Source organism: Chrysochloris asiatica, unplaced genomic scaffold (assembly GCF_000296735.1).
Source record: "Chrysochloris asiatica unplaced genomic scaffold, ChrAsi1.0 scaffold00039, whole genome shotgun sequence".
Classification (NCBI taxonomy): Eukaryota; Metazoa; Chordata; class Mammalia; order Afrosoricida; family Chrysochloridae; genus Chrysochloris; species Chrysochloris asiatica.
In genome coordinates, this window is record NW_006408557.1 from 22,237,679 (window position 1) to 22,265,487 (window position 27,809).

At 41.2% G+C, this 27,809-nt stretch overlaps 1 protein-coding gene across 1 annotated transcript in view; it reads left to right on the forward strand.

The window, feature by feature from the left end:
* The window catches only part of LOC102829687 (chromosome unknown open reading frame, human C20orf202), a 28,288-nt gene extending 774 nt beyond the window's left edge, over positions 1 to 27,514 (forward strand). Inside the window, exons 2-3 of the mRNA XM_006860781.1 lie at positions 20,868 to 21,012; positions 27,281 to 27,514. Of these exons, the coding sequence (XP_006860843.1) occupies positions 20,868 to 21,012; positions 27,281 to 27,514 (379 nt within the window). The remainder of the gene's footprint in view (positions 1 to 20,867; positions 21,013 to 27,280) is intronic.
* Positions 27,515 to 27,809: the final 295 nt, after the last annotated feature.

The window sequence follows — 27,809 nt, forward strand, 5'->3', positions numbered from 1 at the left end:
CCCACCCCCGTTGCCTGATTTCCCCCGCCCAACTCTCTTTTCCACCCGGGACACCCAACTGCGCCACGGGCAGTCCTCAGACCCCTCTTTTAACATGCCCCCCCTACACACACGCACACGCACACGTGGGACTCGAGGGCCCTTCTGAGGTCTATAGGTCGGGACAGTCTCCTTGGGCGCGTCCAGCTCTGTGGCTCAAGGGCGCCACCTGGAGACAGAAAGAAAGAGTCGTACAGCAGCCTCCTCCCCCTTCTCCTTGCTCTTTATCTGTGGGACAGTGAGGCACAGCCCAAGAGGGGTGTTCCCTTGGGGTATTGCCAATGATCACAGGCACACCTTGGCCACCCAAGGCCCAGCTGCAGTACCTCCTCCTCTGGGAAGCCCACCTGGATATCACACACACACACACACACACACACACACACACACACACACACTCCTCTGTCCCAGAGTCTCTGGACTCTCCATTTGCCTTCATTGTTAAAGTTATCCTTGTCTCTAAGGGTTGTGATTTTATTTTGTATCAGATGGGCAGTTCCTGTAGGACAGTCCCATGTCTGAAAGTGGGGTGAACAGGAAATGAGGAGGGGGACTTCCACTGTTTCTTTACTTTCAAGTGAAAAGATAGAGGCTCTAGAGCACAAAATTTAAGGAGGAACTTCCCTCCTTTGGGGTCCAGACCAAACTCAGAGAGATGTTCTAGAAGCCTCAGTGGCTAGCGGACATATTTTACCTCTCAGTCTCATAATCTATTCAGCTGCTGCAAATCCATTGCCATGGAGTTGATTGTAACTTCAGAGCAACCTCCTCTGTACATCTCTAGAAGAAGACAGTCCCACCTTTCTCCTGAAGAGTGGCTAGTGGGTTTGAACCACCAACCTTAGTTGGTGTCAACTTTGAATGTGCAGGCTGCAGGGACTTTGGGAGGCTCAGCAGAGGCTGGCCACTTGGAAGAATGAGCAGATACAGATGCCCCATCCTGGCTCCTCAGCCACTTCCTCCCAATTTATCCTCCCCTATAAATCTATATGGTCCTTACTAACCAGTTGGACAGAGGCTACCCCAGAAGTTGGGAATCTGGGTCTTTAAGGCCAGAATGGTAGAGCCCTGGGAAGAACCTCCAGGGCTGGATGGGAAGACCTCAGTCTCCTCCAGGCTTTCCAGACAGATGATTGGCTTCCAGCTCTGCAGACGGACTGCTGTCAGGTATGCCAGTGGAGGGAGAAACAAAGTCTGAGTAAAATTCTTGTGTGAATCCCAGCTCCACCACTCACAGCGGTGTGATCTTAGGCAAAGGGCTTCCCACTTGGTGCTCAGTTTTGTCATCTGTGAAATGGGTTTAGGAAGGTTTACTTGGATTAGATGAGACACTCCTTTAAAGAGGCCAGCACACGACTCCTTTTCTCAGCCATGTACAAATCTGCCTTAGAGCTTTTGCCTTTTCTGTTCCCTCTCCCTGATATCCCAGGAGCTTATTTCCTACTTACTTTAAACCTTTGCTCAAATGTCACCTTCTTAGAGACACCTTCCTAGACCATCCTTTTTAAAATAGCCGTGCCCTTCAGTCATTCCCCTGACTTTGTCTCCCTAGGAGTTGTGAGCTTCTAATATGGCTTAATGTTATCCCCACTGAAAAATACATGCCAAGGGGCCAATGGCTTTGCCTGTTTCCCTCCCTGCATTATTCCCAGAGTCTGTAAAAAGACCCAGCACCTAGTAAGCCTTTGTTGAGTACTTCTTGAATACAGAAAGGAAAAAAATGAAGAAATTCTTATTGAGCATTTATTTAAGGAGCTCTGGTAACGTAGTGGTTATGAATCGGGCTGCTAACCCCAAGGTTGGCAGTTCAAAACTACCAGCTGTTCCTCAGGAGAAAGATGAGGCTTTCTGCTCCCATAAAGATTTGCAGCCTTGGAAACCCTGTTCAGGGTCACTATGAGTCAGAACTGACTCCACGGTACTTAACAACAACAATGAACTAGTGCATTCTTGCTCTCAAGAAATGCCTATTCTCGCAGGAGAAAATGATAAGTAAATGTAACATTGTGTTAAGCGTTACAAGGCAAGGTGATGGGTGACCCCGAAGCAGAGGTGTTGTCCTAATTTTGAGGGTAAGGAGGGTAACAGGGATCAATCAGAAAGGTGAGTGGGAGGCAGTCAGGTAAAAGGCAGGGAAAAGTGGTCCAGCAGAAAGACTAGCATGTGCAAAGGTCCTGGGATAGAAGGGAGTATGGTACAGAAGAGGGATGAAGGAGACTAGTGTGGTTGCTATGGAGTGCTCAGTAAGGAATGTGTAGCAATTCAAGCTGGCCCTTTGGCTAGGGACAGGCAGTTATACAGCCTTATCGACCAGGGAAAGCAGCTTTGTTTTTTATACTCAGAGCAGTGGGGAGCCACTGATGGATGTGGGTAAAGGGTTAACAAAACCTTTTCCTCTTTTGCATGAAAAGTTGACCATGGACTTATTGTCTAGCTGTTTCCCTGGAAACAGATAAACATGTGTCAACTATGTTACTAGGCAACATGGCTTATGATAAAACTGACCCTTGAGAGGGAGGCTAGAATTATTCGTGTGTAATGGATTCGAATTGGAGACATCCGGATAAACGCATCTTTCACTTAATATAGTTAAGGATGATTACATAGAGAAATATTTATAGGTATATGTACATACTCAGATTATTATCCACACATATAGTCAGAATCTACTTGATAGCACACAGCAGTATATTTCTATGCTTAGTCAACTGAGATAACCTAGAAGCAACAACACCCAAGTAGCAACAAGCACTCCTGGAAACTAGTTCTTGGTTTCTAATACCATTATCTAATAAAAGGAACCAGGACTCCTTGGAGAAACGGCTGGTTCTGAAACTGGAACATAAAATACAGCTGACCCACAAACAATGTAGGACTTAGGGGCACCCAACTGGACTATAAGGTCTACTTGAACCACAAGTCAGAGGTTCAAACCCACCAGTTGCTCCTCAGAAACCCTATACAGGATCATTATGAATTGGAACTGAGTTAACGGCACTTAAAAACAACCCTTGTACAGACAATTATTCACATATAATTTTTGATTCCCCCAAAACTTAATAGCCTACTGATGGCTAGAAGCCTTACTGATAACATAAACAGTTGATTATTTTGTTATGTGGAGTCCTAGTGTGGCGCTGTGGGCTAATGCATGAGACTGCAAAGTCGTTTGAATTGCAAGGTTGGTGGTTCAAGCTCACCAGCTGCTCCTTGGAAACCCTATACAGGGTCGCTATGGGTCAGAATCGACTTGACAGCACTTAACAACAACAACAACATATATTATATGGAGTCTTGGTGTGGTACTGTAGGATCAGCACTGGACTCCTTGGAAACCATATACAAGGTTGCTACAAGTCAGAACCGACTCAACAGCACTTAGCAATAACATATATACTGCACCCACATAAATGCTGTATTTTTATATGAAATAAAAATTATTCTCAATAAGTGTGAGGTGTGGCGCTGCAGGATCAGCACTGGACTGCGAGCCACAAGGTTGGCAGTTCAAACCCACCCGATGCTCTTTGGAAACCCTATACAAGGTTGCTATGAGTCAAAATCAACACAATGGTACTTAACAACAGCAAGAAGCATAGCTGCATAGGAGCACTAATGGCCTAGGTTAGTAGTTCAAATCCGCCAGCTGGATTTTCTCTGTGGTAGAAAGATGACACTTTCTGCTACTGTAAAGACTTACAGTCTCAGAAACCCTATACAGGGTCGCTATGAGTCAGAACCAACTCGACAACACACAAAAACAACAGCTTAGCTGCAATGATGACTTGTTTTCCTATTTTTGACAGTGGTTCCTATGCTGGATTAATTTATCTTGACATGGTGACTATGCTCTTCTTCCTTTTTGTCCTTTCTAATGGCAGGATGTATGGACCATGAGGTGGAAGTATATTAGGATGGAGGAACAACATAGTAGAAGGAACCAGGATCCCAGATGACCATAGAAACACCAGTCTGGGAAGGTTCTCCATAATTTTATGTGAGAGAAAAATAAACTCTTTTATGCTTTGTATATAAAGTGCTTCTATTTGAAATTTTATATCACTCAGAAAAGCTTTCCCAAGGTGCTGATGGATAAGCACAGAACTGCTCATTGAAAGGTTTGCAGGTCAAACTCACCAGTTGCTCCCCAGAAGAAATATGAGGCCTTATGCTTCCATAAAGATGTATAGCCTCAGGAATGTTGCACAGGCTCTCAGTGAGTTAGAACTGGCTCTATGGTAGTGGGTTTGGGTTATTTGATTTTTAAGTAAATAAAAGTAACCCTGCTGACACTGGTTAGGTGGGTTAGGTGTTGGGGTAAACTGAAAAGTTGGTGATTCAAACCCACCAGCCATTCCATGGAAGAAAGATGAAGCTGTTTGCTCCTATAACGATTTATAATCTCAGCAATGCTAAGGAGCAGTTCTCCTATGAGGCAAAATCAACTCATAGGTTTGGGGGATTTTGTGGCACCTTAGGAGCACCTGACCTCAAGATTGGTTTGAATTGGACTGCACTTAACAATGCCAACAACAAAATAAAAGATCCAGGTGGTGAGGCTGTCAGGTAGATTACAGGATACAATAGATTCTCTTAAACAGAGAGAAAAGCTAATAGACTATAAGGTAATCCCAAAGAAAGTTAATACTTCACAACTTACCATGAAAATGAACTTCCAAGCAGAAAAAGCAAAACTTGAAGAAACTAAGAAGAAACTGACAAGAAATAGCACAAAAAACACAAACTCAGCACAAGAAGGCATGTAGAATAAAGGAAGGAACAGCACTACCCCAAAATTAGTATAATGGCAGCAATTAATTCATACCTATCAATGATTACATTGAATGTCAATGGATTGAATGCACCAGTGAAGAGACAGAGAGTGGCAGACTGGCTAAGAAAACAAGACCCTTCAATATGCTGCCTGCAAGAGACACACTTTTACACATAAAGACAAAAACAGACTAAAAGTTAAAGGATGGAAAAAATGTATACCAAGGTAACTGCAACACTAAACAAGCAGGAGTGGTAATTCTAATCTCTGATAAAGTAAACTTTAAGACAAAAACCAGCATAAGAGATAAAGAAAGAAGGACATTATCTCATGGTCAAAGGGTCAATTGAGCAAGACGACATAATCATACTAAATATCTACACTCCAAATAAAAAAGCACCATGATATACACTAGAATTGAAGAAAGAAATAGATAAATCTACAATTATAGTGGGAAATTTTAATACGCCACTTTCTAAATGGGACAGAACAACCAGAAAGAAAGTTGACAAAGTTACAGAAGAACTAAACAGCACAATCAACCAACTTGACCACATAGACCTGTACAAAGCATCCAACCCATCAACAGCACAATATACTTTCTTTTCCAGTGCACATGGAACATTCTCCAGAATTGATCAGGTGTTAGCTCACAAAGCAAGCCTCCATAAATTTACAGACATCAAAATACTACAGAGCATCTTTTCACACCACAATACTATAAAACTAGAAATCAACAACAAGAAGACTAAGGAAATAAAGTAGAATGTATGGAAACTGAATAACACCCTGTTGAAAAGTGACTGGGCAAAAAAGAAACTAAACGTGAATTCATTCAGTTCTTAGAAACAAAAGAGAATGAAAACACAATATACCAAAATCTTTGGGACACAGCAAAAGCACTGCTGAGAGGCCAATTTATTGCAATAAATGCGCACATCCAAAAAGAAGAAAGAACCAAAATTAACACATTAACACAGCATCTCCAACAATTAGAAACTGACCAACAGAGGGAACCTACAGTCACCAAGAGAAAAGAAATAATAAAGATAGGAGGAGAAATAAATGAGGTTGAAAATAAAAACTATAGAAAGAACCAACAGGACAAGAAGCTGGTTCTTTGAGAGGATTACCAAAATTGACAGACCATTGGCAAAATTAACAAAAGAAAAGAGGGAGAAGACACAAAAAACACACATTAGAAACCACATGGGCAATGTCACAACGGAACCAAATGAAATCAAAAGGATAATAACAATACTATGAAGAGTTGTACTCCAACAAATTCGAAAACTTAGAAGAGATGGATGCATTTTTAGAAAAACACGACCTACTAAAACTTACACAGAGTGAAGTAGAAAACTTGAACAGACCCATAACGGCAGTCTGATTGATTACTACAAGAACAAGTAAGCTGTTCACCTGGGAGCCATCACAGCAAGTGGTCAGGACTCCTTAGAGCTAACCCCTTTCCAAGACTGAGACTTAAGGGGAATACAAGAGCAGGCATATGGTCTGGCTAGTGACCACGTTGGTCACTGATAATGGGAAGGGGGGGAAAAGCAGCATTGAAGTTGTGAGCTATGCCCAACCACAATCAATAGACCCCTGTGAACCCAGGTGGAGACCTGGGTGGCCAGCAATATGGCTAGTCTTGCCATATTGCTGGCCACCCAGGTCTCCACCTGGGTTCACTGGGCCCAGAGGCAGTGGCATGGCCACAGATGACTAGAGTGGAGATTGAACCATCCAGCTGATATGAAGTGAGGGGAGATGCACAAGAACACCCATACTTGCAGATAGTACCCACATGACCTGGCTTCCACGGCTGGATGATCAGAACTTGACTAGAAGAAGAAAGAAGAGGAAAAAAAGAGTAGCCCACTACAATTTGATGAATTTTACCTATACTTATGGATGTAGTAGCTCAAAAAATGAAACAAATGTTTGCAGCGAGGATCATTCCCATCCCCTCGGTACACAGGGTTGACAGGATGGCAACTTAGACATTGGCTACCCAAAATGAGGGGCTACAAAAGCAAGAAGTGACTGGCTTACAAGCTTTCAAGAGGGAGCCTAGATCCAGAGGTCATGGAAGAAGGTAGAATATCCACTGTCTGGGCGGGGCTGATGAAAGGAGATGGGATGGGTCTCTTGTGATACAATAGTGAATAACTGTTATGAGGACTGACTGTGAGGATTGGAAATGTAAAGGTAGACATTTTGTAGCAAAAGGAGACATTTTGCAGTCCAGGAGTGGAGGTCCCTGGGATCATCAAGGGAGAAGAGCGGAGAGCGGGAACCTATGCCAGAGATTGAGGCAGAGATTATGGAGAGAGATGGAGCATCTGGGGACTTTAGACCCAGAGAGGGAGAGAGGCTGTGTGTTGATGACTGGGGGCAGGCTTGCAGGGTATACCCTTTGGTTGGTTGATGATACATGGAGGGGATTGTAACCATGGCAATGAAACGATATACAATAGGATGAATATAAAGCTAATGTTCTCCCATGTAAACGATCACCTAATTCACAATAAAACATTAAAAAAAAAAACTATGTTCTCAATGAAAGAGCCCTAAAGCACATAAAACAAACCCTAATAGAATTGAAGAAAGAAATAGACAAATGTACAATAATGGTGGGAGATTTTAATACACCACTTTAGAAAACGCATAAAACAACCAGAAAGAAACTCAACAAAGACACAGAGGAATTAAACTACACAATCAACCAATTTGACTTCATAGATTTGTATACAGCATTCAACCCAATACACATTCTTTTCCAGTGCACATGGAACAGTCTCCAGATAAGACCATGTGTTAGACCACAAAGCAAGTCTCCATAAATTTAAAAACATCAAAATACTACAAAGCATCTTCTCAGATCACAATGATTATAAAATGAGAAATCAATAATCAAGGAAATAAAGTCAAGTACATAAAAACTGAACAATACACTGCTTAAAAGCTGCCAGGTAGTATAACAAATAAAAGTGAATTGTAAACATTCCTAGTAACAAATGAGAATGAAAACACAATAAACCAAAACCTTTGGGACACAGCAAAAGCAGTGCTGAGAGGACAATTTATTGCAATAAATGAACACATCCAAAAAAAAGAAAGAACCAAAATCAGCACATTAACACAACTTCTCCAACAACAAGAAACAGGACAGGAAATAAACCTATAGTCACCAGAAGAAAAGAAATAATAAAGATTAGAGCAGAAATAAACAAGATTGAAAATAGAAAAAATTAGAAAGAATCAAGACAAGAAGCTGGTTCTTTAACAGGATTAATAAAATTGACAAACTATTGACAAATCTAACAAAAGAAAAGGGAGAAGACACAAATAACATGAATAAGAAACCACATGGGTGACGTCACAAAGGAAGCAACTGAAATAAAAGGATAATAGCAGAATACTATGAAGGGTTGTACTCCAACAACTTTGAAAATGGATATATTTTTCGAAAAATATGACCTACATAAACATACACAGAGTGAAGTAGAAAAGTTAAACAGATCTATAACAAAAGAAGAAATTGATCAAGTCATCATAAAAAAAGCAAAACAAAAAACAAAAAAACTACCAACCAGAAGGAGTCCAGGCAGATGGCATCATTGGTCAATTTTACCAAAAATTCAGAGAAGAGCTGTCACCAAGTCTACTCAAACTATTCCAGAATATAGCAAAGGTTGGGAAAGTTCCTAATATATTTTATGAAACAAGCATAATCCTCATACCAAAATCAGAGAAGGGCACACTAAAAAATAGAATTATAGACCAACATCCCTTTGAACATTAGATGCAAAAATTCTCAACAAAATCCTAATCATTAAAATTTAACAACATATCAAAAAATAATACATGATGACCAAGTGAGATTCATACCAGGGATGCAAGGATGGTTCAATATTAGAAAAACAATCACTGTAATCCACCATATAAATATAAAGAGGAAACGAGCCACATGATCATATCGATTGATGCAGCAAATGCATTTGACAAAATCCACTCCTGATAAAAACACTCAACAAAGTAGGAACTGAAGGGAAATTCCTCAACATAATTAAGAGCATATATACAAAACCAACAGTCAACATCGCTCTCAATGTTGAGAAATTGAAAGCATTCTCTTTGTAAATAGGAACCTGACAAGAATGCCCTTTATCACCACTCCTATTCAATACTGTGTTGGAAGTCTTAGCCAGAGTTACAAGGCAAGACAGGGAAATTAAAGGCATATAAACCAGCAAAGAAGAAGCAAAACTCTCTCTGTTTGCAGATGATGTGATCCTGTACACAGAAAATCTGAAAGACTCAGCAAAAGAAAATAAATTACTAGAACTCATTGGAAGATTCAACAAAGTGGAAGGGGACAAGGTCAACATACAAAAATCAGTTTGGTTCCTCTATACTAATAAAGACAGTTTTGTAAAGGAAATTAGAGAAACAATACCATTTATAATAGTCACCCAAATATGAAATATTTAGGAATAATCTAACCAGAGAAACAAAAGACCTATACAAAGAAAATTACAAAACGCTACTACAAGAAACCAAAAGAGATTTACAAAAATGAAAAACTATACCATGCTCTTGGATAGGAAGACTTAACATTGTGAAAATGTCAATACTACCCAAAGCAATCTACAGATATAATGCAATTCCAATCCAGATTCCAACAACATTCTTTAAAGAGATGGAAAAACAATTACAAAGTTTATATGGAAGGGAAAAATTCCTCAGATAAACAAAACACTGCTTAAGAAGAACAAAGTTAGAGGCCTCTAACTCCCTGATTTCAAATTTTACTACATGGCTACAGTGGTAAAAACAGCCTGGTATTGGCACATTGAAAGATACATAGATCAATGGAACAGAATTGAGAGCCCAGAAGTTAATCCATCCACATATAGTCAACTGCTCTTTGACAAAGGGCCAAAGTACATTGAATGGGGAAGAGATAGTCTATTCAACAGATGGTGATGGCAAACTGGAAATCAATATGCAAAAGAATGAAACAAGACCTTTATCTCACACCATACACAAAAACAAACTCAACACGGATTAAAGACCTAATTGTCAATCCCAGAGCTATAAAGATCATCAATGAAAATATAGGGACCAACTTAAGAGCTGTAATACAGGGCACATATAGACTATCAAGGAGTCCTGGTGTGGCACTGTGGGTTAACCCGCCAGACTGCAAAGCCGTTTGAACTGCAAGGTCGGTGGTTCAAGCTCACCAGTTGCTCCTTGGAAACCCTATACAGGGTTGCTATATGTGCCGTGGAGTCGGTTCCGACTCATAGCGATCCTGTACAGGGTTTCCGAGGCTGTAAATCTTTACGGGATTTACATCTTTCTCCTGCAGAACAGCTGGTAGTTTTGAACTGCTGACCTTGAGGTTCGCAGCCTGGTTCATAATAACCACCACACTACCAGAGCTCCTTCAATAGCCATTGTTATTTTGTTAAGTGCCTTGAGTTGGTTCCAATTCATAGTGAGCCTCTATAGGGTTTCCAAGGAGTGGCTGGTGAACTTGAACCACCAACCTTGCGGTTTAAACTGACTTGCAATCCAGCGCATCATCCCACAGCGCCAGGATGCTTCACAGTTAGCCATTGTTGTTATTAAGTGCCGTTGAGTCGGTTCTGACCCATAGTGACCCAGTATAGGGTTTCTGAGGAGCTACTGGTGAGCTTGAATCACCAGCCTTGCAATTCTAACCAACTTTGCGGTCCTGCTCGTTTTTCTTTCAAGAAGTATCTTCTGTTTTTCTAGCCACCCCAGGTTGGTCTTCATGTCCTTTCAAGTGGGAATGTCCTACCTCAGAAGGTTCTGGATGGGGCTCAATATTCCACCTAAGGCACTATATGCTTCAAAGTCTCCACAAGAAGCCTATTTCACGAGGTAAATTCTATAGCCCCTTTTAAGTATTCCAATCAGTTATAGGATGAAGACAGACTTACAGGTTTTCTGCTAATCAAAACAACAATGTGATATCATCTCACACCAGATGTAACAGCTAAGTTCAAAAAAGCAGAGAACAATAAATGCTGGCACAGGTGTGGATAGACTGGGACTCTCCTATATTGCTGGTGGGACTCTAAAATGGTTCAACCACTCTGGAAAACGGTATGGCACCTCCTCAGAAAGTTGGAAATAGAAATGCCTTATGATCCAGCAATTTCTCTACTTGGTATATATCCACAAGAAAAATGAGCCATAACACAAGTAGACATAACACAATGTTTATTTCATCACTATTCGCAACAGCAAAAAGATGGAGACAGCCTAAGTGCCCATCAACAGAAGAATGGATAAACAAACTTTGGTACATACACACAATGGAATATTATGCTACCTTGAAAAATAATGAGGAAGCAAAAAAACACTTCATACCATGGTTGAACCTTGAAGACATTATGCTGAGTCAAATTAGTCAGTCACAAAAGGACAAATATTACATAAGCCATCATTGTAAACACTTAAGAAAAGATTTCCATACTAAAAGAAATACTCTTTGATGGTTACCAGGAGAGAAAGGGAGGGGACAATAAGGTACAAGTTAGAGGATAGACACATCATACATAGCTCAGGTGATGGGAAGGGCAACATACAATGAAGGGGAGAGCAATATACAAGAAGGGAGAGGGGGATGGAAGAATAAGGAAGACAGGGGAAGACTCATGGAGGCTTGCATAGGCTAAATGGGATAGAGGTAAACAGTGATGTATACTCAACCTTGGAACAGCACAGCTCTGTGATACAAGGATTAAGGCGTAGTCTGAATGGGTAAAAGAGGAAATAATGTTAAGGTGCTTGATAGTCTTGTGGATATTGGTTTCCCTTGCCTACTATTGTGAAATAAGGAGTTCTGGCAACATAGTGGTTATGAGTCAGGTCAGCAGTTCGATATTACCAGCTATTCCTTGGGAGAAAGATGAGGCTTTCTGCTATCATAAAGATTTATAGCCTCAGAAACCCTGTACAGGATTACTATGAGTCATAACTAACTCCATGGCACACCACTACAAACACTATTGTAAAATAGACATTTAAGTGGGGTAGAAAGGAAAACTGGGAAATATTATTTCAGAAAGTTTGTAAGCCCATCTTCAGTCTAAAACTGGTATAGCTAAGAGGGGTACTAGAATCTGTCCAATGAAATAGTGTTAAATCTTTGTAGAGTATGGGACCTTAGGTGGAATCTTGAGCCCCACCCAGAACCTTCTGAGGTAGGACATTCCCACTTGAAAGGACATGCAGACCAACCTGGAATGGCTAGAAAAGCAGAAGATATTTCTTGAAAGAAAGACCAGTAGGAAAAAAAAAGAAGAAGAAAGCAGACCTGTTTGACTGTTACAAGAACAAGCAAGCTGTTCACCTGGGAACCAGCAAGGCAAGAAAAGTCAGTCCATCAGGATAAACCCCCTTCCAAGATTGAAGCTCAAAGGGAACATATGAGCAGGATTGTACGCTTGCTGGTGACCACCTTGGTCTACTTGTGAGTGGAAGTGGGGGAAAGACAGCGATGAAGACATGGGCTGAGTTTGACCATGTTCCATAGACTCCTGTCGACCTTGAGATGAGAGAGAGAAGAGGGAGGGCTAGTTGGTCCGAAGTTTTGAGAGACTTGGCAACTCCTGAGCCCATGCACACTGGCCTAACCACTGGGGGCTAGAGCTGAGAGTGAAATGGCCAGCAGATCGGAATTGGGGGGAGGTGTGCAAGAATGCCCAAATTTCAGATAGTACCCATTTGACCTAGCTTGGATGGCTTGATGATCAAAACTCGACAAGAGGAAGATAAAGAATTTTAATACAAGAAGAAAGTGTCAATTGCTGCAATTTGATGAACTTGACCTTTGCTTATGGATGTAGTTGCTCAAATTACAATCGAGAGGGAAGGAGTCTCCACATCAAGGATCAAGCCTATCCCCTCAGTACACAGGGTTGACAAGGATGGGCAACTTAGACATTGGCTACCAAAAATGGGGAGCTATAAAGACACAAAGTGGCTGGCTTACAAGTTTTCATGAATGTGCTTAATTTCAGGTCGAGAGGGATAAGGTGGAATCCCCACTGAATAGTTTTCCTCTTGTCTCGAAGGGTCTGGTGAAAAGGGATAGAAAAGCATAGGGATAGGATTCTTTTGATTCAATCATAATTGTTATCATGACTAATTGCGATTGTCACAACTGTAAAGGTAGAATATGTATAACAAAAAGTGGGAGTATTTAATCTTTAATTCCAGAAACAGAGGACCCTAGAACCATCAAAAGGGAAGAGCATGAGCAGAGCCTGGTATCCTAACCAGAGAAACAGTGACACCAGAGATGGAAGCAGAGGTGATGGCATAGAGAGATAGAGCAGTTGAGGACTCTAGACCCATGGAATGAGAAAGGCTGTGAGCCGGTGGGCAGGAAGCAAGCTTTCAAAACATACTGTTTAAATTTTTTGTGTACATTTTTTTAAAAATTGAGGGAATAAAGGCAATAATTGTTAACTGATGTTGCATGGAGGGGATTGTAGTCATTGTGATAAAACAAAATACGATTGGTTGAATGCAAAATGGATGATCTGCCCTGTAAACTATCATTCAATTCACAATAAAAGTTGTAAAAATAAATAATGTCCAAGAGCAAAGACCTTGCTTTGAGGACTAAGATGAGCCTGATCCTAGCCACGGTATCTTCAGTAGCCTCATAAGCTTGTGAAAGTTGGACAGTGAATAAGGAAATAGAAAACTTTATGCATCTGAGTTATAGTGTTGGAGAAGAATACTAAAAGTACCAGTAGAGTTCCAGAAGAACAAGCAAATCTGTGTTGGAAATACAACCAGAATTTTCCTTAGAAGCCAAAATGACCAAACCTTGTCTCTCATACTAAAGACATATTATCAGGAGGGACCAGACCCTGGAGAAGGATATTTTGCTTTGTAAAATGGAAGGTCAGTGAAATAGAGGGAGACCTCCAACGAGATGGATTGACACAGTGGGAACAGCAATGGACTTAGCTTAATAAGAATTGAGATTGGTGCACACTGGACAATGTTCATTCTGTTGAGCATAGGGTCGCTATGGGTCAGAATCGACTGGGAAGCATCTAACAACAACAACATCTTTTTAGTGACTTCATCTGATTTTAATTAACTGAAGTGGCATGCCGTTGAGTTGGTTCAAACTCATAGTGACCCAGTATAGAATTTCCAAGTCTGCAAATATTTACAGGAGTAGAAAGTCTCATTTTTCTCCTGTAGAGTGACTAGTGGATTCAAACTGCTGACCTTGCCCAATATGTAACCAGCCCAACGTGTAACCACTCCACCATCAGGACTCCCTGAAGTTCACAGGATATAAGTATCCTGTTATTGTTAGTGTAAGATGACTCTCCCTTATGGTGAATGGTTTCTGTGATGGTTAGGATTTTGTGTCAACTTGACTGGGCCAGAATTCTCAGTGGTTTGGCAGTTGAGATGTAGTAATCTTCCAGAATGAGATCTAATATAATGTAATCACATTAATGTTGATATCTAATACCATGTAATGCCTCCATGATGGGATCTGCTCTGAACAGCCCATCAATTGAAGGGATGTTTCCTAGGGAGTTTGGCTTGCAACATCTTTCATCTTACAAAGATTAAAGAAGAAAGAAGTGAGCAGGGCAAAAGGAACCAGAAAAGAAGAGCAGAGAGTGGAATGTATCCTTTGGAGCTGTGGTCCCTGTTCTGTGAAGTTCCTAGATCCAGGGGAATATTGAAGCCAAGGCACATGGATATCTCCAAGGAATGCTAAGCCTACAGATGCTGAAAGGAGACAAAGACCTTTTTCCAGAGTTTGTACTCTGAATTTGTACTACTAGTCTCCAAATGAATAAATTTTTGTTTGTAAAAGCCATTCACTTGTGGTATTTCTGTTGTAGTAGCACTAGATAACTAAGATAGTTTCTGTCATGGGTGATCTGTGTCCCCCCATGGTGGATCCTGCCGTGGCACTGTAGGATAATATGCTGGACTGCAAAATTGGTTTGAACTGCAAGGTTGGTGGTTCAAACCCACCAGCTACTCTTCAGAAACCCTATACAGGGTCACTATGAGTCATAACTGACTCAACAGCACTTAACAACAACAATTTCTTCAGTTTGAAATTGATCAAACATACAATCATGATTATTGATAATTACTGGTGAATGAGATTGACATAGATGGTTGGGAACAAAGAGGAAGGATCAGTAGTGGTAAAATATGGTCTTGGACATAGAAATGATACTGAAGATGGTATGATAGAATTTTGCAAGACCAATGGCTTCTTCACTGCAAATATCTTTTTTTAAAAACAACATAAAAGATTATTATACATATGGACCTCACCAGATGGAACACAGGAATCAAATTGGCTACATCTGTTAAAAAGAAAATGGAAACGCTCCATATCTTCAGCCAAAACAAGATCAGGGACAGACTGTGGTATAGACCATCAGTCACTCATATACAAGCTCAGGCTCAAGCTAAAGAAAATGAAAACAATCCATGGGATCCAAAATATGACCTTGAACATATCTCACCTGAATTTAGAGACCATCTCAATAACAGATTTGAAGCATTAGATACTAATGGTCCAAGACAAAAAGAGCTGTGGGATGACATCAAGAACATCATACAAGAAGAAATCAAAAAGTCATTAAGAAGACAGAAAAAAAGGAAACAACCAAAATGGATGTCAGCAGAGACTCTGAAACTTGCTCTCCAGTGTAGAGATGCGAAAGTAAATGGAAGAAATGAGAAAGTAAAAGAGCTGAATAGAAAATTTCAAAGAGCAGCTCGAGAAGACAAATTGAAATATAATGAAATGTTCCAGGAGCTGGAGTTAGAAAACCAAAAGGGTTTTCTCAAGGTGAAAGAACTGAAAAAAACAATCAATCTGTGATGTGCAATATTGTAAGATTGTATGGGGAAATATTGAATGATACAGGAAGCATCAAAAGAATATGAAAGGCACACAAAGAGTTATATCAAAGAGAAATGGTTGATGTTCAATCATTTCAATAGTTAGCATGTGATCAAGAACTGATGGTACTGAATGATAAAATCCAAGTTGCACAGAAGGAATGGACAGACCACATATTGAAATCTTTCAACAAACTGATGCAGTACTGGAGGCACTCACTTATCTTTGCCAATAAATTTGGAAGACAGCTACCTGGGCATCCAATTGGAAGAGAACCATAGTTATGCCCATTTCAAAGACAGGCAACCCAACAGAATGTGGAAATCACTGAACAATATAATTAATGTCATATGCAAGTAAATTTTTGCTAGAGATAATTTTAAAATGGCTGCAACAGTACATTGACAGGAAACAACCAGAAACTGAAGCTGGATTCAAAAAAGGATGTGGAACTAGAGATATCATTGCTGATGTCAGATGGATCTTGCCTGAAAGCAGAAAATACCAGAAAGCTGTTTACTTGTGCTTTATTGACTATACAAAGGCATTCAACTGTGTAGATCATGACAAGCTATGGACCACATTGTAAAGAACAGCTATCCTAGAATAGTTGATTTTACTCATGAAGAACCTGTACATAGATAGATCAAGAGGCAATCATTAGAACAGAACTAAGGGACACTGAATGTTTTAAAATCAGGAAAATTGTGCATTACAGATGTTTTCTTTCACCATTCTTATTCAATCTGTTAAGCAAATAATCTGAGAAGTTGGATTATATGAAGAAGAATTTGACATCAGGATTAGAGGATGACTCATTAACAACCTATGATATTCAGATGATACAACCTTGCTTGCTGGAAGTGAAAAGGACTTAAAATACTTACTAATAAAGATCAAAGACTACAACCTTCAGTGTGGATTGCATCTCAAGTAAAGAAAATTTAAAACTGGACCAACAAATAACATCATGATAAATGGAGGAAAGATTGAAGCTGTCAAAGACTTCATTTTGCTTACATCCACAATCAACACTTGTGAAAGCAGCAAAGAAATCAAACAACATATTGAACTAGTAAATCTGTTACACAAGACCTCTTTAAAATGCTCAAGAGCAGAGATGTCTGTTTGAGGACTAAGGTGCACCTGATTCAAGCCATGGCATTTTCAATTACCTCATTTGCATGTGAAAGTTGGATTATGAAAAAGGAAGATCAGAGAAGAATCGATGCATTTGAGTTATGGTGTTGGAGAAAAATGTTGAAAGGACAATGGCCTGCCAGAACAAATCTGTATTGAAAGAAGTACAACCAGAATGTTCCTTAAAAGCAAGGATAGGGAGACTTCATCCTACATACTTTGGACATATTATGAAGAGGACTAGTCCCTGAAGAAGGACATTATGCTTGGTAAAGTGGAGGGTCAGAGAAAAAGGGGAAGAGATGAGATGTATTGGTACAGTGGCATCACTGTGGGCTCCAGTGTAGCAATAGTTGTGAGGATGGCACAGGACCAGGCAGTGTTTCATTCTGTTGTGCATAGGGTCACTATGAGTCAGAATCAACTTGTCAATACCTATGAACAATAAAATGTGGGTCATGATTCTCAGCGATTTGGCAGTTACGTAATGATATGATCATCCCCCATGATGTGATGTCATGTGACCAACCAATCAGTTGCATGAAGATTAGGGTGAGATGAATACCTTTACTCAGGTTACAACCTTGATCTGAGTGATGTAAGAGGAGTTTCCCTGGGGTGTGATCTGTGTCACCTTTTATCTTACAAGAGATTAAAGGAAAAGAGCAGCCAGCAGAGAAGGAGGGACCAAGAAAAGGCCCAGTGTCCCTGTGCTGAGAACCTCCTAGACTCAGGGAAAGATTAATGCCAAGAATGCTGGACCCACAGATGTTGACAGGAGATAAGGACCTTCCTTCTGAGCGACAAACAGAGAGGCCTTTCCTAGAATTTGTGCTCTAAATTTGAACTTCTAGCCTCCTAAACGGTGAGAGCATAAAAGTTTGTTTGTGGGATTTCTGTTTTAGTAGCACTAGTCAAGGAGCTCTATTGGCACTGTAGGATGAACGTTGGACTGTTAATCAAAAGAGCAACAGTTCAAACCCATCAGGAAGAAAAAAGAGGCTTTCTGCTCCCATAAAGATTTACAGCCTCAGAAACCCTATATAGGGTCCCTATGAGTTGGATTAGGTTCAATGACAGTTTGTGTCAGTACTAAATACCCAAGACGGTTTCCCTGTGTGTTTGGATCACAAGCTCAATAGAGTTTGTGTGACATGAGTTGAAAAGTTTCTAAAAAATGGGTTGAGTTTATTTTGCAAGTCATATCAGCTTGTTGTGTGGAATCTATATTTTAACTTGGAATTTGGGCTCCTACTTTATGTGGGGAAACCCTGGTTGGTACAAAGCTCAATACACTCAGTTACTAACCAAAAGGTTGCTGGAGGTTTGAGTCCACCCAGAGGTACCTCAGAAGAAAGGCCTGGAGAACTACTGAAAATCAGACATTGGAAACCGTGGGGAGCACATGTGGGCTCTCTATGAGACGGAGTCAACTTGATGACAAACAATAGTTTTAGTTCATGTGGATAGACTAAATTAAAAACAACAACAACAACAACAACAACAGCAAATACCTATCTGAGGAATGTTGTTGTTAAGTGCTGTTGAGTTGGTTCTGACTCATAATGACCCTGTATAGGGTTCCTCAGGCTTTTAAATCTTTGAGGGACCAGAAAGCCTCATCTTTCACTTGTGGTATGGGTGGCTGACAGACTAAAACCACAGACTTTGGGCTCACAGTCCAGTGCTTAGTAGACCCTCTTATATTTTAAATATAGCTTTAATTAAGGAGCCCTAATGGCACTGTAGAATAAGCACTGGACTGCTAACCACAGGCTGGCAGTTCAAACTTAATAGCTACTTCGTGCAAGATACATGAGACTTTCTACTTCCATAAAGATTTACAACCTCAGAAACCCTATATAGCTTTGCTGTGAGTCAGAAATTAACTCGATGGCAGTAGATGTAGCTTGATTTCATTTGATTATTGTTTGTTTCTGCCTTTTAGGATGTCAGCTCCAGGGAAGAAGGGACCTTGTTTGTCTTTGTGTGTGTGTGTGTTTTTGCTATATCCCCAGTACTGAGAATAACACTGAGTACACAGTAGGCATTCAAGTGTTTACTGAAAGAGAGGATAAAAGAATATCCACTTCATATGTGTTGTGACAAGTAAGTGGTGGGTGTATCATAGATAAACTAGATTTGGCTGCAAGTCACAGAAAACTCATTGAAGAGTGGTGTTTATTGTTTCACAGAATGGAAGCCTGGAGGTAGGCAAAGGCTGTCACTATGTCTGTGACTCTTGATTTCAAATGTCTGCAATTTTCTTGGCCTTTGTCTTATAGTTGTAAGATGGTTACTTTAGCTCCAGGCGTCATATCAACATACAAGGCAGGAGAAATTAAGAACAAAGGGAGAGAAGCAATGGCATCATCCTCTTATCAGGAAGGTAAAGATTTTTCTAGGCATTGGATGCTGGGGACAGCATACGCAGACCCTGGGTTGATCAGTGGCAGCCCCATTAAACCACCTGTGAATATAATCAGTTTAACCCAGATGCTCTCCTTCCTCCTGAAAGTATATAGGAATATTAAGAACAATGTAGCATTTTAGGTATAGATAAATGAAGCCGGGTGCCTGAGATCTTGCTCACAAACAAAAGTTTGCAAAGTTTACAGAGACAGCTTGGCTCCTTTCAGGAACCTTGCTTTATGTTATGTATCCTTAAGAAACCGCACGTTGCTACTCTAGATCATTTAAGCCTAAAAATTAATATATAACAGCTTGCTTGAACCTTTTTTCTGTAAAAATAAAATGTTAAATTAAGAAAACACTATGAAAATATCTTAAAAGTTGTTCCTGTGAATCATTATGTCCTGTTTTGAATGATTAATCACATTTCAGTTCCGTATCCTGTCTTAATCACATCCTCCCTTTGTGACATCCTCCCTGAGTGAATTACATCCTTCCTTTGTAACAAATCCCTCCCTAAAAAGAGAATAAAAGGCTGAGGTAGAGTGACTTCTGCATGCAATGCTGGGCAATGCTAGGCAATATGTTTGCAGGTCTGTCTACCTGCCAGCTTGCATCATATCTGTGTGTCTGTCTTTTTTGTATATATTTTGTCTCTCTCTTTCTCTATCACTTTTGCCGCCAGATCTCCCTTCTTCATGACACCCACACTTCCTTGTCGAGGCGGGACCCTGACATAGGACCTCGACAATTGGAGAGCAAATTTCTGCATTTATCTCATTGACTAGAAATGGGTTACACAAGCTTGAGGAAAGCAAGGGAACCTAGAAAGTGAGCGTTTCCCGGAAGCCCTACACAGGGTCACTATGGGTTGGAACCTACTCAATTGCACTTAACAACAATAACAAGACTATAGGAGGAGTGTGGTGGCTCTGTAGGATAAACACTGGACTGTGAACCACAAGGTCAGTGGTTCGAACCCACCAACCTCTCTGACAAACAACAGTCTCTATAGGTGGGAGTCCTGGTGTAAACAGTTGAGTGCTAAGAGAGGTCCCAGACTTGAAAACCCTATGAAGTCGTTCTCCTCTGCACACATGGGCTCGCTATGATTCCGATCAACTTGATGGTAATAATCAACAGCAGCAGCATCTAGATAGCTGAGGAGGGGAACTGGGGACCGAGGTGGTTATCTGCCCCAAGTGAGGTAATACATACATGGAAAGCACTGAGCAAAACAAGCCCTTAGAAAGGGACACCATTTCCACAATAAAAATTCTTATTATCATTTAAAGTGTTACAGTTTCTGTGATCCTATTGACATCAGATTTTCTTGGCTTCTGGAACCAGCAGGCACTGAGACACCATCATACCTCCAGTCCCCCAGCAGTCTCCTTCCCTCTCTCCTTGCTCGGCTCAAAGCACTGATGCTCTGAAAAAGAAACCAAAAAAAAAAAAAAAAACCCACAACCTACATTTCCCAAGGTGAGTGAGCCACTTCCGGCTCTCATTAGCTCCATTCTCCCTGCTCTCAGCCTAAAGGAGGTGGGAACTGTGGAAGTCCAAGGCCCATCAGACCCACACCCAGGTCAGCGTCAAGGTCTCTTCCAAGGGCATGGAGATGGAAATAGCAGATGAGCCCATTGTGAATCTCGGACAGACCCTGGAGTGGCTGAGAAAGGAACTGGTAAGCCTTTGCATTTCTTTCTACCTATACCCCCCACCTCATATTTTTCAAGGTTCCCTAGTGCCCCAAGCACACCCTTCAGGCCACGGCAAGCCCCTTAAGGCACCCCTCTGGGACCAGCCATGCTGCACAATCAGGATCTCAGGTGCTGGATAAGTAGGCCGTGGCCTACATAGGAGGCACCACGTGAAGTGCTCGCTAGACTGGTTTTGGAATAACACTGAGTTCTTGGGTATATGCCCAACTCTGCTGCTATGTGGCCTCTAGTGAAAATTTTCTCTCAGTACCAGTTCCCTTATAAAATGGGGATAATATGAGTACCAACATCATGGTGGTTTTCAGCAGGATTCAGTGAGGAGACATGTGTCATTCACTTAATGTATGCTCGGAACATCCATCCTGACCTAGTTGGACATAGAGTATACCTGTTGCTTAGCTTGGGTCCTCTAGAAAGCAGAGGCCCAGACAAGGATTCACATCCCTGGATGATGCAAATGGTGAATGAACATACTCAACTGCTAACTGAAATGTTGGTTGTCTGAGTTCATTCAGAGGCACCTAGGAAGAAAGGTCTGGTGATCTACATCCAGAACATCTTCTACTCTGACACTCATGGGGTCTTTATTAGTCAGAATCAATTTCATAGCAACTGACTTATGCTTGGAACATCCATATTGACTATTGCATCCTGGCCCGGGTGGGCATGGAGTGGACTAACTGCTTTGGCCTGGGCCCTTTAGAAAGCAGAGGCACGGGACCAGGATTAAAGTACTCACAATTGTTTAAGCTGGGGAGAATGTGAGAAATAGGGAGTTGAAACCAAGGTCTGCACTGTGTGGAGCAATGAGTGGGGTTGCTATCATTTCACTTCCACTCACAAGTAGACCAAAGTGGTCACCAGTGAACTTACGGGCCTGCTCGTATGTTCCCTTTGAGTTTCAGTTTTGGAGGGGAGTTTGTCCTGAAGGACCTTGATGGCTCCCAGGCGAACAGTTTGCTTGTTCTTGTAATAGCCAAATAGTTTTGATTTTTTTTTTTTTCCTTTTCCTGCTGGCCTTTCTTTCAAGAAGCATCTTCTGTTCCTCTAGCTGCTCCAGGTTGGTCTGCATGTCCTTTCAAGTGGGTATGTCCCATGTCAGAAAGTTATGTATGGGGTTCAGATTCCATCTAAGACCCTATACTGTGCAAAGGCTCCACAAGAAGCCTATTTCATTGATTGGTTCCTTTTGTTTTTGAGGGGTCCCTGTTGATAATCATTGCCCTAAAGTGTTCCTATCTGCCTACAGGGTTTACTCTACTTCATTTTAATCTGAAGCCTCCATCATTGTGTTTGTTGTTGCTATAGAGTTGGCTTTGACTCATGGCAATCATGTATAATAGAAGGAAGCCTTGTCCACCACCTGCCTGCCAATGTGTCATACTGTGGTGGTATGCACGTTGCTAAGATGCGGGAACTGTCTTGAAAGAAGTACAGCCAGAATGTTCCTTAGAGGCAAGTGTGGTGAGACTTAGTCTTACATATTTTAGACGTGTTATTAGAAGGGACCAGTCCCTGGACATCATGCTTGATATAATAGGGGTCAGCAAAAGGTAAGAAGACCCTCAATGAGGTAGATTGACACTGTGTTTGCAACAATGGACTCATCATAGCAGCCACTGTGAGGAAGGAACAGGACTAAACAGGGCTTTGTTCTGTGGTGCACACAGTCACTGGGAGTTGGAACCAACTCAACAGCACCTAACAAAATGATACTGGAAGCTATGTCACCAGCATTTCAAATACCAGTAGGGTTACCCATGGTTTCAACAAAGCTCCCAGACTATGACAGACTAGGAAGAAAGGCTGGAAATTCATTCTGAAAGTTCACCAATGAAAAAGTTATGGAGCACAACTGAACACTCTATCACTTTATTGATAAGTGTTGTTGTTAAGTGCCATTGAGTTAACTTTATTATTAACTATTGTTAACAATCACTTTATTGTTAACTGTTGTTGTTAAGTGCCATCGAGTCAGTTCCCACCCATAGCAACCCTGTATTGGGTTTCCAAGGAGTGACTGGTGAGCTTGAACCACTCACCTGTGTTGCAAACCAACTTTGCAGTTCAGCTCATAGCACCACACCAGGACTCTCTATACCTATAAAAAGATCTGTTTGGCATACTAAAGATGAAAGGATATGTTGTTGTTGTTACTAGGTACTATCGAGTCCATACCAACTCATAGCGACCCTATGAACAACAGAACGAAACACTGCCCGATCCTGGGTCAACCTCACAATTGTTGCCATGCTTGAGCCCATTGATGCTGCCATTTTGCCAATCTATCTCACTGAGGGATCTTCCTCTTTTTCTCTGACCCTCTACCTTATGAAACATGATATACTTCTCCAGTGACTGGTCCCTCCTGACAATATGTCCGAAGTATGAAAGACAAAGTTTGGCCATCTTGGCCTCCAGGGAGCACTCTGGCTGCGCTTCTTCCAAAAAACGGATCTATTGGTTCTTTTGGCAGCCCATGGCACTTTCAATATGCTCCTCCAACACCATAACTCACAGGCATCAATTCTTCTATGGTCTTCCTTATTCACTGTCCAGCTTTCGCATGCATATGAGGTGGTTGAAAATACCATGGCTTGGGTCAGGCACACCTTAGTCCTCAAGTTGACATCTTTGCTCTTCAACACTTTAAAAAGGTCTTGTGCAGCAGATTTGCTTAATGCAATATGTCGTTTGATCTCTTGACTGCTGCTTCCGTGAATGTTGATAGTTGATCCAAGAAGAATGAAGTTGACAATTTCAATCTTTCTCCGTTGACAAGAATGTTGTTTATTGGTCCAGTGTTTGTTTTCTTTACATCGAGATGCAATCTATACTGAAGGCTGTGCTCTTTGATCTTAATCAGTAAGTATTTTAAGGATATAGTGGAGTTGTAAATAAAAACAATAACACTTAACAAAATGATTATGAATATTATCACAAACTTTGGTAGCTTAGCACATCATATTTGGTGGGGGCAGGGGAAAGATGTACACCAAAACACTCAGGAATATATAATCATTTAAACAACCAAAGGACACATTCTGCAAGACTGCATTCTGGCTGCCATGAGTCTTTCTCTTTCCATGAGTCTAGAGTCCTCAGTCTATCTCTCCATGTCCTCATCTCTGCCTCCATCTCCGGTGTCGCTGCTTTTCTGGATAAGGTTTCACATTCCGCTCCTGCTCTTGATGGTCCTAGGGTCCTCTGTTCCTGGAATGTAAAATTAACTCCTCTCCCCTTCATATTACAAAACTTCTACCTTTACAGTTGCACAATTAGTCACGATACCAACTACTCACTAATGAATCATAAGAATCTTATCCCTATTTCCTTTCACCAGACCCATCTAGACAAAATGAAAACTATTCAGTGGGGATTCTACCTTTCCCTACACACTCTGAAACTAAACTTTGTGCCTTTATAGCCACCCCGAATTTTAGGTAGCCAGTATCTAAGTTGCCCGTCCCTATCACCCCTGCATACAGAGGGGGTAGGATGAAGACTTCTTCCCTCTCAGTTGGTATTCTGAGCTACTACATGTTGAAGTATAGGTCAAGTTCATCAAATTGTAGCAATTTTCACTTGTTTCTTTAATAAAGAAATTTTTTGTCTTCTTTTAGTGGAGTTGTGGTCTTTAAGCCATCGAAGTTAGGTCAAATGGGTACTATCTGCAAGTTTGGTCATTCTTGTGCATTTCCTTTCACTTCATATCAGCTAGATGCTCCACTCTCAGCTCTAGCCCTCCATGGCTATGTTCTTGTCCATGGGCTCAGGAGACCCCAGATCACAGCATACTTCAGACCAACCAGCCCTTCCTCTTCTCCCTCTCATCTCCAGATCAACAGGTGTCTATGGAACGTGGTTGGGCTCAGCCCATATATTCATTGTTGCCTTTCCCCCACTTCTACTCACTCGTAGACCAACATTGTCACCAGCAAGCTTACATGGCTGCTCATGTGATCCTTTTGAGTTTCAGTCTTCCAGGGGTTTGTCCTGAAGGGACTTGATTCAGCACATCACATTTTATTTCTTTTTTTTTTTTTTAACAATTGCTTTATTGTTTTTTAAATTGATGTTTGGATGAAAACTTGCAGAGCAAATTAGCTTGCCATTCAACAACTGGTACACATTTTCCCCCTGACATTGACTGCAGTCCTTCGATGTCACAGCATGCTTCCTCCTTTCTCCTTAAACTCCCATTTCCATTTGACCTTCTTTCCTGCTCCTTTCTGCCATCTGAGCTTTGTTTAGGGTCAGTTGCTGCCCTTTTGGTCTGTATGATTGACTGTACTGAGGAGTATATTCGTCCATATGTTATTATTCAGTTTGTAGGTCTACTGTTTGGCTGAAAGTTGATCCCCAAGGTGGCTTCAGTTCCAGACTTGAAGAGTACCTAATGGTCATAATCTCAGGGGCTCCACTAGTCTCTACCTGACCAGTAAGTTTCATCTATTTTATGGTTTTGCATTGTGTTCTATTTTTATCCCCCATCCTCTCTGTCCAGGATTTTCTATTGTGATTCTGATCAAAACCATAAGTATTGGTAGCGAAGCACCATCTAGTTCTTCTGTTCTCTGGGAAGTAGAAGCTGTGGTTCACATGGTCCATGAGTCTTTGATTTTCTTCACTCTCTTTGTTACAGACAAGAAAAGACCAGTAACTGCATCTTGGATGGCTGCTTGCAAGCTTTCAAGACCCCAGTTGCTACTCAACAAAGTAGAATCTAGAACACTGTCTTTGGGGACTATGTTATGCCAATTAACCTGGTTGCCCCTGAGACTGCGGTCTGAAATTCCCAAGCCCAGTGAGTCTTTTCCTCAGGGTGTTCCATTATGGCTCAGGAGCTTTCAGAACTTTGTCTTTCATGTGCTCTACAATAAGCTTGGATATACAAGGGTGAGTCAAAAATTATCTGCACTCTGCTGTAGAATTTATTTGAATTAACTTTCAGAAAAGACAAATTTTCCAGTATAATCTCCTTGCTTTTCAATACACTTTGTTAATCTGTCAACACGCTTTTATATTCCCTTATTTTAAAATGTTTTAGACTGAGTTTCGAGCCACAAATCCACCACTGCCTTCACTTCTTCATCAGAGGTGAATCTTCGTCCTCAAAGGGCTAATTTCAGGCAACCAAACAGATGAAAGTTTGATGGAGCAAGATCAGGACTATAGGGAGGATGCCTTATACAGAGTGTCAACAGCTGGGCAGAGGTGTGCAGAAATGCATTGTATCGATAGTGTGTGCAGAAGTGTGTGGATATATGTTGTCACACAAGATTATAATACCCTTGGATAGCAGTCTACTGTTTAATCCAAAGTTTAAGCTTCAGCTCTTCAATAAGCATCTCACTGTAATGAGCACTGTTGATTGTTGAGCCGTTTTCTTGGTAGTGTTTCAATACTGGCCCTTGAGAATTCCAGAAAATTGTAAGCATCAATTTTCCAGCTGATGGTTGACATTTGAACTTTTTTGTGGTCAGCAATTGAGGATGTTCCATTCCATACTCTTTGGTTTACTCTCAGGCTTATAGTGATGAATCCATGTCTTGTAAATAGTAACAATTTTTTTAAAGAAACTTTTACCTTCCTTCAAATATCAGTCCAATTTTTGTATAAATGCTTTCATTTATACTCTTTGGTGAGTTGTTTTGGTACCCATCTTCACAAACTTTTCAAAACCCAGGCCGTCATGTATTATTTCATAGACAGAGCCACAGTTTATTTGCAAATGATTTGCCACACAATCCATTGTCACTTGTCTATTTGACAGAATCATTTCACATCCATGCTCATGCTGTCATTAGCCATGGACATAGATGGGTGTTTTAATGAAACCGAGCGTGGGTAATTTTTGACTCACCCTTGTATTTACAGCACATACAAGTACATATGTAGAAATAACCTCTACCAAACCAAGATAAACTCATGGGTGTACTCCCATTCACCTTCTCCCATCTATTCAACTTGTAGGTGTTTGTTTTTATAGCACATCCCATTTTAGAAAGTGTTTTCTAGTGGGCTAATTTGCTTAGTTCTCATAAGCGCCTCACAAGGTAAGTGGTTTGCTTCCCACATTGCAGATGAAGATACTGAGGCTTTGGTGAACAGTTCTTCTCTGAAGTTGGGAGGTTCTGAGTTGGTATCCAATGGGACAATAAAGGGAATGTGCCTTATGGGAAACATACAATACTCTGCAACCTCTAATGGCTTTGCTCTTTATCCTAGTCTGAGATGCGGGTCCAAGACCAGAGACCCCTGCTCACACTGAGGCATCTCCACAGTATCCTGGAGGAGCTGCGTACTGAGAGTACCCATTGGGAGGACGCCTGGCCCAGTGGAACGCCCTCCCCTATAAGAGCTCGAGCGGGCTCTGAAGGCAGGAACCACCAGCCTCCATCCTTGGAAAGACTGGCCCAGCTCCTCCTCCGAGAAGATAGCAGACGCAGCTCCCTCCCTTAACTGGCCAGAGATGACTCTGGGCTTAAACTCTGCCTCCAGTGGTTTAGATTTTGAACGTGACATTGTAGGGAGGAGCACTGGGATAGAAGTCACAGAAGGCCAAGGCTCTGGGGTCTCCTTTGTCCTCATTCACTGTGTGTCCCTGGACCTGTCACCCAACTCGTGTTTCTGGTCCTTTCTGTCACTTATTGCGTCTTTTGATGAAGCAAAAATACGACATTGGGTGTGAACATCCTTTGAAAACACAAACATTTATATGTCTTCAGCAAGCACTAGGGAGGTGATCCTCTCCTTA